Raw genomic sequence first — 12,873 nt, forward strand, 5'->3', positions numbered from 1 at the left:
CTCTTGTTTCATCAAACAAAATAAAACAAGAACAGTATTCCTTTAGTGGTAGGTGATTGCTGAAATATTAGCCAGAAATTTAAGACATAGGTCTTACATGAGGAGACAGACCAAAATCAAGATTCCAGAAGTTTATTCTGCATGAACTCCCTGAAGAGGAGGCAGGATGCTCTAGTTTATGGCTCAGTTTTTACCAATTTGTTGATTTCATGTAAACGTGTTTGTTTATTTTTTTTTTACAAAGTTGGGGGCAAACCTTTTCATTTCAGGTTTGAAAAAAAAAAACATCATGTGTCTTCTAAACATTTAGCTGGCATAACAGCAGCACACACCCCCACCTCCAAAAAGGTGCATCTTTTGGAAAAGGGGAAACCAAATAAGTTAGACATCTTGCCTTAACAATCTTAACCCAAAAAGTAGGAAAGCAAGTTTCATCATAAATGAAACACTCAAGCAAGGCTTCTAAGTAGACTGTAACACAGGGGGGAAAAAAAGCCAGATATTGCTAATTACCCCCAGGGCACCTCCTTTATTTCCCACATAGAAAGCCTTTCCTGCTTGGAAGAAGCTACTGAAGTACAAAGTGAAAAAGCAGCAGCTGAGCTGGGAAGGAGGAAGAAATGAAGGAGAAAAAAAAGGAGAGGGAAAAAATTGGGTGTACTGGTTCACTGAGTCATTGGCATACAAATTAGATCTTCAAATTACTACAACACTTTTGACAAAAATGTGCTTTGTTTAACTCCAACTTTGTTTCAGGCATCAATAAATTTACAAAAAAGCTTCGGAGTCCATATGCAATTGATAACAATGAACTACTTGACTTCCTTTCCAGAGTCCCTTCAGATGTACAAGTGGTATGTAGGTTTCGTTATTATTGCTATTTTAATGTAGTGTGGTACTGGGTTTTAGCTTTTATATCCTTCTTATTTCAAAGGCTTTAGAAGAGCTGAGTAAAATTAATAAAGCCTGTGTAGCAGATTTTACCAGTCAGAAATTTAGCCTACTTGGGGTGTTATCCAAGAAGAACTTAGACAACGGGAGAAAGAGCAGCTGCATAAAGAACCTACCAGAGCTGTTAGGGAAGATCCTCCTGTCCAAGTTAGTTCAGCTGGAGTTTGTGACGGGGTGTATGACCTGAGGGGAGGAAACAGGAATATTAGATGATGAAAGCAAAATATGCCAGTGGACATTTAAGAAAAAAAATCTTTCCAGAATTTGCAAGAATTACAAGTAAGTTTTAAAGAAGTATATCTTGGAGATCAGTGAGGAGAAGAAAGCTGACTGCTTACCTCAAAAATCCTTTGGAATCCTTTGAGGTTAATGCCCATTAACCATCAGCTGTTTTCAAAATAAAAGAAGGTTTGTTTGTTTGTTTTTAAATTAAAATCCTGAAGCTGGGTTACAGTGATACCTTTTTCATTTGCTATGACATGACAGTGGCCTGGATGGAGATTAAGACTGTGTTAAACACATGATAAATTGTAAATACACGATAAATTGTAAAAAACCATTATCGAGCCCTTTAAAATCGATGTAGATGGTTTTGCTTTTAATGTAATGTGTTACAGACAGTGACGACCATTACTAAAGTTCACATCAGGGCTCCATGTAGTTTCCAACAGGATTTCCCTTATTCTTGCTCTGTCATTCTACTGCTTTCTGCATCTCAGCTGCAGATCCCATACAGCTTCTAGAATGAGCACTTTCTTCCCCCCAGCACAGTCTCTCATTCCTTTGCTTTTCCTTTCTTTGCCAGAAAGTGGCCACCTGACCAGTCTTCCTCTGAACTCTGTTTAAACAGGTGCAATACCAAGAACTGAAACCAGATCCTTCTCATAGCCCATATAAAAGAAAGAAAAACAATCTTGGCTAGCCAGCTTCCAGCACTGAGGAGACCAGCATCTGTTTGGGAAGATAAAAGAAAAAGCCCTCAGCCTGAGCAGCATTTCCTTTCTTTCAGATTTTTATTTATTTTGCCTTTTTATCATGATCGAGAGAATTTGTAAATAGTGTACAAAGGCATATGTCTTTGAAAATATACTTCTATTGTACAGACTCAACTTGATAAAGGTTTTGCTACTGCTGTGTGAAAGCCTTGTTAGCTGTGGAAAATAATATAACACACTGAAAGAACAAATATAAGAATGATAACACTGGAAGATATATCCTTATCTAATTACAAGTGGATTACTCACCTGTGCTCTGATTAAATCTACATCAATTGTAAATGTCAATTTGATTTTAATGTTTTTTTTTTAATGTGACTTTTTTATCTGAAAAGTAATCCATTACAGTTTTCTATGTTTTATACATTTCAAAAGGGAGGGAAATACCAAAGCCTAAATAATGGAATGGATGCATTTCAATTTAACATATATTCTGGCTTTAGATCCCGACATTCACTCCTGTGCAAATTACTTAGGTATGACTAGGCTGATTTTAAGCTAATAAGTGAAGGTACATTCACTCCCTCAAGAGAATCAATACTCAGAAGGTTAGAAAGTTTTCTTTATAGAATTTCAATCATTCCATCTAAAACCTTAAAATCTCTACAGGACTACACAACATAAATACTGCCAGTTTATAAACGATTGCCTATCTGAATTTTTATACCTACCACTTTAATTTATACATAGTTAGCAAATTAGCAACCCAGTAAGTACAGTTATCAAAAATACTAGCAAACTACATCCATATCGCTTTTGGTGTCAGATTGTATCTGTGCATCTAAAAATATATTAATACTCAAGTGCTCTCAGAAAAAAAAAACACTCTGCTTTCTCATTAGATTACTGAAATGCTTTAATTCATACTATGATTTTGTTATTAGTGTGAATTTTAATGTAGAGAATTCAGTGTGCTAAGTGATATGCCAGTGCTTCACTACATTCATTTATTAAAAAAAATCATTCTTGATTATGCATGAAAACCTGTTTTGTAAAATAAACTGCTTGGGGGTGGTGGTTGCCTTTATCAATGTTTCACTATTATCATAGAATCTATACTTAAAAATTGCATTCCCAAGACTCTTAAAGTAGTTTTTGTATCTCACTCCCTGGTATACTAAGGGAGCATAACTGTGGAAAAAAAATAACTTGGTTGGTTGAGAATGTATTACTTCCCTGACTTGGTAGGGGATTACACTCAGTTGAAATTGCAGCAGACAATGCTTTGCACTACTTTATTAATAATAAACTTGGATAGGGTAAAAGTGAGGGTTATACTGGAAAAACTATAGAAAAGCTAAAAGAATGTATATTTCACTCTAAAGAAAGATTCTTTAACAATAAGTGTAATCTCATTGAAGCTGATTTTTAAAGTATTTTTATTTTAGAGATAAGTTGTTAAATACTATTTCTTATAATAGAACTATTTTGATCTGTTTATATACTATGCTTGAATGTCAATTAAATTCCCTTTCTACAGAAAGGCTTTGACCTCAACATGCTTTATTTAATGTATGTTTAAAATGACATGCTTCAGCCCGCATACCATCACTGTTTGTTGCTAAAAACATAATGTTCCATGAACATGGTGTTACTACACAAAGTTTATTGATGAGATAACTGTTCAATTATACCTTATGTGAGACTTTTATGTTCTGTGCTGACAATGTGTACTCAAATGTCTATAAGCCTGATATTCTACAACCTCAGATGTATCTAGTGGATAGTAACCATTAACAGATGACTAATTTGTTTGTTTCACTGTATCAAATTTCAGATGTTTAGTTCAATGGTAATGTTGACTACACATTCACTGCATTAAATACAAAAGACAATAATCTTTCCCATGTATAATCAGCACTCTTTTTTTTTTTCCGGTGGTTCAGAGATTGATGAGGGATTGTGTGCATATTCTTAAAAAGTATATTTCACTTGGAGAAATACAGATTTGGTTTAAACAAACAAGGCTTTTTCCTGAAACTCTGACTCTTATATAAAAATACCTCTGGGGGGGTGAGCATCCAATGAAATTAGAGGAATAAGAACTAGCTTGAGGCACAAAAGTGATATTCAGGGAAATCTTCATTGCTTTTAGAAACTACTACATTCACAGGCTGAAAACAGCATATGTATAGTTAAAATCTTAACTATTTATTTCCCCTTCTCACATAAGGTACAATTCTGTCTTGAGAGCTGCCTGACTTGCCTTCATTTTGAGAGATTTGTGATGTAAATATTTCAAGTTATCTGATGAGACTGAATATCACTCTAATATCTACTTGGACTGCTAACATTGTAGATGTTGTGAACTATTATATTCCTTTAGTATCTTTTAGTAAATTCACTGAGTCATTATTCATATTCTAAACTATTACTGCCATTAGTGGTGATAATTCATAAATGCATATTTGTGCTTTTTAATTCTTTCCCCACTTATCAAAAATAACATAATAGTACTTCTCATTCATTCTGGTACTGTTCCAGACTCAAACTGATTGATATAGGTTCTGTAGGAATTCCAATTTTTTAACATTCTATATGCACTAGGATAATCTGAGTTGGGAGATTCTTTAAAGGACTCTGTGATATATTGAATACCAACTGTATGACCCTGTTATAGGCAATGGTCAAAGCAATGATTGTATATTAAAATCAAATCTGGAGTTGCAGTGAGAGCCAAATTTAATTGATACATTTCTAAAAATTATCTTCTTTTATAAAATTTTTAATCTGTATTTACAAGTTAAGAAAAACTCAGAAGTAAACTCTTATCTAGGGACCACAGGAGATTTTTTTTCCACTTTCATCTCATATATAAGGTCTCCTATGCTGAAAGTAGTCAACATTTGTATTAATGTTATTCAAAGGCAGTAATTTCAGCGAATAAACTTGTTAAATGGGCCTAAGTGTTTTATAATGTTGGCTCAGCATTAAGAACAAAAAGGTATAAGGCAGTTATACCTTTTTGCTCCAGAAATACAAGACAGCTACCATTATACTTCTTGAAAAACATCTCAGGTATTATTAAATTAATACTTGCTTAAATCCTGGGGCTTTAAATGAATAGCGTGATTTCACACACTAGTGTGAGTGTGTGTACAGATGTCTATTCATTGGTTTGATTAGGGTATCTAGGATCGGCCTTTTCCAATTGCTCAGTCAAGTATGAATTTAAACCAGATAGAAAATAATGTAGTAAATTCTTTCTTAAAATAGTGTCATTCCTTTCAATTATAATTCTTTTTCCTGGGATGATTGGTGTAACTGAAAGAAAACATTATTTTTTTCTTTTTTTTTGGTGAAAATGTTACCCTCTGGTACCTCAGTTTCTTTTATATAGTGGCAATTTGTATAGAGGCAGTCACATCAGATTTATTTCAGCTGAGTGGCTAAAGTTTGAGAAATACTATTGAAAAATCTCATTAAAAAAGAATAGCATGCAAATAAAAACTATCAAATGTCCAAAGCAATCACATAATGTAGAAACTAAAGAGCACCATGAAAGGTTTGCTGGAACTTGATTCTGTGCTTTTCAAAGGAGGGATCTGGGTTAAGAATCAAAAAATAAAAACAATCAAATATTGTAAATGATCTCGAATGAGTTTCAATTTATTGGGCTCTTCCCTGACATTCTAAGCTTTAAAAAAACAAAAACAAAAAAAACAAAAAACCAAACAAAAGTATTCTATTACATGCACAAGCAGTAATTTTGTCAAGACAGGTTTTTAAATTTATATGATTATCCGTACCTCCAAATGTCACTGAAAAATTATTACTCCATTTTTAAAAAAGTAAAATACACTGCTGTTCTGCTTTAGTCAATTAAGTGTTACTATATTAGGTAGAAAGATTTCTTTCAAGGAAAGTGGAAATGGTTTAGGTAAGTAGCTGTGCCTAAGTTTTTTCAGTATGTAGCAAAATTACAATTGCAGTGCAATTATCCCCTACTACAGATTCTTCAATATTCCTTCCAAAGAAAAAAGGAGTGGCCAACCTGAGCCAATGAGTGAACCTGAAAACTACCTTATTTTCTCTGGAGGAATACATTTAAGGAGATCCTGAGGCCTGGCTGAGTGGAACTAGTGCTCCCACTAGTGAAGAAAGATGATAATATAGGTTCAGTTTCACTTTCTAGTCAAAGACAAGCTCAAAATGGCTTGAGTCCATTTGAGGGATTTTATTTTGCCAGAGTTCAAATGCTGACAGGTTTGGAGGAAATGCTAAATTCATAGAAAAAGCACAGCTGGCCCTCACTACTCATACTCGTCTTTTGCATTATTGGAGACACCTAAGAAGAGTCGAGCATTGTTACACAGACAGCTGGACCACAGCAGAGAGAGGAGGGGAAGCAAATGACAATATTTGTCCCAAGCTCAAAGAACCCTTTTTAATAAAGCTATCAGAGAACTGAAACCTTATAACAATATGCCCCACAAAACATTCTTTTCTAGAGTAGTAATTATGAAAAGTCAAAATCTCTGTGTACCTTGTAACACTGCAACCATGGAAAACAATTTATCGGTGTCAAGAACTAATAAGTTCTTAGAAAAACTTTACAAAGATAGAAATGTCTATTTGCTATTATACATGGCGGAGTATGTAATTTTGTCATCTTTGTTTTACAACAGAGGAAGTAGCTAACAATTTCTGAGCAAAAAACCACAATGGTATACCTACCTCTTACGTTTGGCCTAAAACTCTTACAAACTTCAGGTTCCATTAACAGAGAACACAGCAAAGAGTAAGAGGGTCTTTGAAGCACATGAGAAGCCATCCAGAAAACACTGTACGTATCTGACAAAGGAGTTCTTAAACAGATTATTGTGATGTTCATTATTTGTGTGAAATTGCTTGACATCACTTTTAAAAACATTCATTTTCAGAAGAGAAAAACTTTTTAAAAATCAAAACATACAGCACTTGGTAATTTAAGCAAGAACAAAATACTCTGACTTATGGGTTGGGGTACCAAGTATTCACCATCCAATCTTGCACACTGTGATGCTACGTATTTGATACATAGTACATTTAATGCATATTTACTTGATTTCCCTCCCATGACTGTGACAATAGCCCTGACCCGTAGGTAAGAAATCTTCCCCCAAAAAACAGATGGATACTATCAGGTGGTACTATAGTTACCATGTAGGTATCCAGGTTATTTATACAGAACAATTGTAAAAAGATTGTTCTGAGTTGTACTACTTAAAAGAGTACCTTACAAGAAGCTATTCTGCTGGCCTTCACAGAAGAGGTGCAAAACAGTATGCTCCGGAGAGCTGTGGTAAGATACTCTCAGAATTCTCTCGACAGAGGGTTGTATCTGTATTAATGTTGCAAATAAGTTATAAAGTGGATATTTTTTCAGATTGATGATAGAAGAAAAAATTCCTAATACAGTAGTATCCTTTCAAAGCCATTTAAGGTACAATCTTTGAATAAATGTAGCTATCATTTAATCTTACCAGTTTCTCCCTGCTTTTGTGTCGAATCTGAAAAGTCTCACCAGAGAACAAGTAATTCTTCAGGTCCCATAAATACTAAAATCAGAAAGTAAAGATATGTTACATGTTATGACTCCACATGGTATCCACATGAGCAAGTTTAATCTTTAGCAATTTTAGAGTACTACAAAAGAGTAAAGTTCCCCCAGTTCCCACTTCGACATACTTGGGGCTCCATTTTGAAGTGTCTTAAAGCAAAGACTAGAGAAGCGTATCAGTAAAGCAGTAAGTCAGATTCACTTTCAAAAAAGGAGCACATATATAGTGTATTTTTTGAGATCTGTGTTAGATAATACTAATTATACTTTTAATTATATCCAACTTTAAATAGTATATTACAACTGTAGTTTACCTTTTAAAAATCCAGTAAGTGCCAGTTTAAATAAGGCAACTTTAGAAAAATTTCAAGGATTGATTCTTACTTAATTCAGGAGCATTACTTTCAAAATAAATTGGTTACTGGTATTATAAACAAATATAAATCATTACAAAGAAATCTGGAGAAGTGAAAAAGAAATATCCAAAACTTTTCCACATAAAGACAATCACTATAAGCAATTTTTTACTTACAATCTTTTTCCTTATGTAATTTAGATAATATATTTATGTTACTTTTTTTAAAAAAGAGAGTCTTGCTGTGTTGCTCAGGTTGGCCTTGAACTCCTGGGCTCAAGTGATCATCCTGCCTCAGCCTCTCAAGCAGCTGGGACTATAGGCATGTGCTACCATGTCTGGCTGAGAAAATCATTTTTAATAACATTTAGCTTTAATTTTAAAAATATTAGTATTAGTAAAAAATGGCATTTAGGTAGAAGGTCCAACCATTTTTAATAAGTAGCTTTCAACTCTGAGTCCATTTCCTCCAGTAACATGGCTAAGTATGAACTTAACAGTATTTTGGGGGGTGTAAAAGAACTGAAATGACAGGAAAATAAGAAATGAGATGCCAAGATTTGCCTGTGAGAAAGAACTGAGTATTACTATTCGAAACAGCCTTTTTCTCACAGGAAGACAAATACCACGTGATCTCACTTATATGTGGAATCTAGGAGAGTTGATCTCATAGCAGTAGACAGTAGAATGGCGGTTACCAGAGGCTGGGAAGGGAAAAGGTGGGGAGGCAAAGATGGGGAGAGGATGGTCTCAAGGGATACAAAGTTAGTTAGATGAACTAAGAAGAGTAAGTGCTGATGTTCTATTACATAGTGGGGCGACTACAGATAATAACAATGTATTATATTTCAAGATAATTTCAAAAGTGGGCCTTGAATGTTATCACCACAAAGAAATCATAAAGATTTAAGACAAAGGACATGCTAACTACCATGATTTTATCATTATACAATGTACACATGTACTGAAGCATCACACTGTACCCTAATAAACATGTACAATTATTATGTGTCAATTGTTTTTTAAAAAATGGTGAAAAAAAAATCTAGCTTGTTTCTGATACCATTAGAACTGGAATTTTATTATTCTTTATTTTTTATTAAATTGAATTTCAACCAAAAGAACCTTCTATAAAACAATTCTCTGGACCTTTGGTTTAGTTTATCAAATGTTATTCAAAATTTTCAAAGACCCGGTTTATTTCTGAGATTAGTCTACATACTTTTTGTCTGATTTTATACCTTCACTAACTTCCATCAATATAATAAACAGTACCTAGAAATCTTTACCCTTTGGATTCCTTTAAGTAGAATGACTCAACCATTTTTCCCCTCATCCCCTTGACCAGTTTTCACCTTTACAATTCTGCTTTTAAGTTTTCATGGAAAATTTCATGGAAAAAACACATTTTAATTTTACCAGATTTTACTTATTGTTCTGTAATTTTATCTCTAATGTAAAAAGGAAAGAATGCAAAGTAGAAAAATGCATCTTTAGGATGAAGCCAGGTAACAAAGATATATATTCCTTTAAACAAAAATAAAAACACTATCATAAATCAAACTATTCTGGTCATTAGAAAAATTTATTAAGAGTCATGTCATAAACATTGTTGACCTAACCTTTAGATTGAGAAGTCACTGACAACAAACTAAGTTATTTTCATCTGTCAACACTTTAAGATTAATGATTTTCCAGTATTACTATTTATTTCACTTTGAGACAGAATAGAGAAGCAGTGGTAATTTTAGTTCATCTACTATCAAGAAAAATAACAGTATGATAGGTATAAATTCAAACCTGGATTCCAGATTTTCAGTTCAGAGCAACTTACTTTCTGGAAGTGCTAAATCTTTTGTTTTGTTTTTTTGTTTAAACTTCCACTCTTTGGTAGAATGAAACTGTATGTCCCAAACTAGTAAGCCATTCTCTATTAATGTTTAACATCCATAATCGCTTGATCCAACTCAGATACTTTGGCAAGGAAGAGGATTAGAGTTCCAAAATCTGGGTTCTACATCTAAAAAGATTTGGGGCCATGATATAAAAATCACTAATTTGGAAGTATATGTTTTAATTCTAATTGGGAATAACTATTTATAAATACCTGAATAAGGGCTTTTGGGATCTCTATTTGTTAAAGGCAATATGATATTATATATTACATATATAACAATACTACATATTTTGTTAGGAATACTGTTTAATAAATAGTCATTTGCTGACATAACATTGTTGATCTTTAATTCCGCAAGTAGTTTAAAAACCCAGAACAGAGTTCATTACACTTCTGTTTTAAAAAGGGGGTGGGAGAGATTATCAATATGTCTCTTGAAAAACAAAAAGGATAACATTCTAAAAATAAAGTCACTTGTATCTAGTACTAAGGATTATATTTCAAGCTTTTTAAAAAACATAGTTTAAGTGTATTTATAATCAAAACCATACACTTACACTAAAAAAAGACACTAATAAATTCAAATATAAAAAGTATTAGGAACAGCTTGTACATATTTGAGATGTTCTTTAAGATTAGTATTTAAGAAGACAAACTCTTTTTAAACATCTAATAATCAATGATGTTAAAATGTTTTATTTCTTTTGAAAAGGTCTTTGACTAGGATTTGCATTACCTTGAAAATGTATGCTCAGAACCAAGTAAAACAACACTTCAACCTTATCTAATTAATTTATAGCCTATAATTTCAAAATATATACCACAGCAAATAACTACCAAAGTATATTCTCCAACTACAGTTCATTTTTATCTACAAGGTGAATTTTCCGATAACATAATTTGATTTACAAGGAACAGTTAACTATTCCATGTCTCCTGTTTTGACAACACCAGGCAGAGCCTAATTCCAATAATGCTATCACTGACCTTTCTAACTCAATCCACATTTGTTATAAAAACAATTATCATTCCTAGTTTTGCAAGCTCCACGTCAGCAGGAGGTGCAATTGGCGTGAAAGCTACCTGATAAATGCCTCAGGGAAAGAGTGCCTCATGTCACTCAAAGATGACCCCTTCCTACTGATTAAGGAGCAACAGTGACAGGCTCTCATCAAGTTCACCGCTTAACTGGAAAGGTGTATAAAGGCATAAGGATTGCACATTCCACCAATTTTTTTTTTTTTTCATGTGAAGGTATTCATTTAACTTTCTATAACAGCATAAACAAAAATGGCAGATATTTTCTGCAGGTTATATACAGTATCTTAGTGTTAATGCATTTGTACTTTCTTAAAAACACTAAGACTGCAAAAGCACACCCTACATCCTATCCACGCTGAAATAAAATTGCTAAAATAATACTCATCAAAGGACTAAAGTACTGGACACTTGAATATTCACATTTATAAACTAAAACAGAACACCAATTATTACTGAAAATTTCAGAAACCTACAAAACTGAAATTAATTTTTTACCAGATGTAGAAGAAAATAAAATTCACAATACTTAAGCCTTATTTACCTTCCTAGACTGTGGGCCTTTCCTCTTTTTTGGTAGTTAGCCCTTGTCAAGCACACCACCTGGTTCAGAGTAGGTGTTCAAGAAATGCTGAATTCAAAAGAATTAATTTCACATTTGACTTTTATGAGGATAAATGTTTTTCTGGTCATCTTGGAATGTGTAAAATGACAGAATATGTATATACTTGGACGATTTTAATCTGCAAAGTGAAATTAAAAATTAACAACCTAGAAAACTCTTAACTTCAAAGAAATTTAAGAAACTGCCAGTAAACACCGCATGGGGAAAAGCTGAATCTTAACTGCTCGGAAATCTCCTCTCCAATTTTATTTACACTATAATAAGGTCTCTTATAGAAATTTTTAAAAATATGATTCCATAGAACTATGATATCACATCTGGCAAAATACAATGAAGAAAAGCATTTCTCAACCTTGTCTTCATATGCAACTTTGAAAAGTCTGCAATTGAAAATCTACGACTACGACTATGAATTATACTTACTGAGAATTTCTTCTTCCTATACCTCCAAGATAGATTTGGGCAATTATTCAAGGCAATTATTATTATGTTTTCTAAAATAACGTATACAAAGTAATTTTGGAAATGAAGCCTTTTATTGAAAATTTAAATTCAAACTCATATACTGGTATTATGTTAGCTAGGGCACAGAACACAGGAACCTGTGTTTGCCATGTTGGACTTTCGAAGAAGTGTAAAACTTCCTACAGGCAGAGACCTCAATGACATCTGTTTCACACTTCATGTCATCACTGCTTGTAGAAGTTGGCAGACAGAACAGTCAATTACGAAATATTAATGCTAATTGCAGCTAAACAAATATATCTTATGAACATCTAATTTGGAAAACTACTTTGTCTTAACAGTATAAAACCCTAACTCATGATGTTGATTACTTAATTACCTTAGAATTACTACCAACTTAAACAATTACTATCTTGTCTTTTGTCTAAATGACTCATTATAATCAAAAGAGGAGGTAAGAACTAGAAAGGAAACGATATTTATTAAGTGTCATATGATGTGATAGGCTAACAATTCTATCATGACAAAGCTACCTGGTGTGATTTCTATTTGACATGTAGGAAAACCAAGCTCAGAAAAGAATTTGCCTTGCAATTTAGTTATTAAGGATCTAGACAAGGATTTGAAAATGTGTATGATGTCAAAGCCTATGTTTACAAATTTATATGAGTTTACCAAGAAAACACTATCCCAGACACCATTATAAAGAGGAACTCCTTGGAATAAAAAACATTCTTATTCATCATCTGGAGAAGCACTTTACTTTCTATAAGTATTTAAACTTTTCTTAGTCTTCACTATATAACTTTTTCTCTGATACTTTGGCAGATTAATAATAAAGAGATTTGCATGATGCCAAATTTGAAGGCTAAATAGAAACTAGTATTTCTTGAGTATGTATGAAAAATTACTTATTTAAAATATTTCATACTGATGTAGCAATTTTCAATTTAGATTACAAACCCAGTAATATGATACTGAGCATTTGTATCTTGTTAAAATATC

At 32.9% G+C, this 12,873-nt stretch overlaps 1 protein-coding gene across 4 annotated transcripts in view; it reads left to right on the forward strand.

The window, feature by feature from the left end:
• The window catches only part of MCTP1 (multiple C2 domains, transmembrane 1), a 409,939-nt gene extending 406,142 nt beyond the window's left edge, over nucleotides 1-3,797 (forward strand). For 3 of the 4 annotated variants that reach the window (XM_011989444.1, XM_011989446.1, XM_011989445.1), the window contains 2 exons: nucleotides 757-854; nucleotides 1,802-3,797. In XM_011989444.1, the coding sequence (XP_011844834.1) occupies nucleotides 757-854; nucleotides 1,802-1,873 (170 nt within the window). In that variant the 3' untranslated portion in view covers nucleotides 1,874-3,797. The remainder of the gene's footprint in view (nucleotides 1-756; nucleotides 855-1,801) is intronic. The other variant, XM_011989447.1, reaches the window with a different exon arrangement.
• Nucleotides 3,798-12,873: the final 9,076 nt, after the last annotated feature.

This window comes from Mandrillus leucophaeus, unplaced genomic scaffold, assembly GCF_000951045.1.
Source record: "Mandrillus leucophaeus isolate KB7577 unplaced genomic scaffold, Mleu.le_1.0 Scaffold353, whole genome shotgun sequence".
Classification (NCBI taxonomy): domain Eukaryota; kingdom Metazoa; phylum Chordata; class Mammalia; order Primates; family Cercopithecidae; genus Mandrillus; species Mandrillus leucophaeus.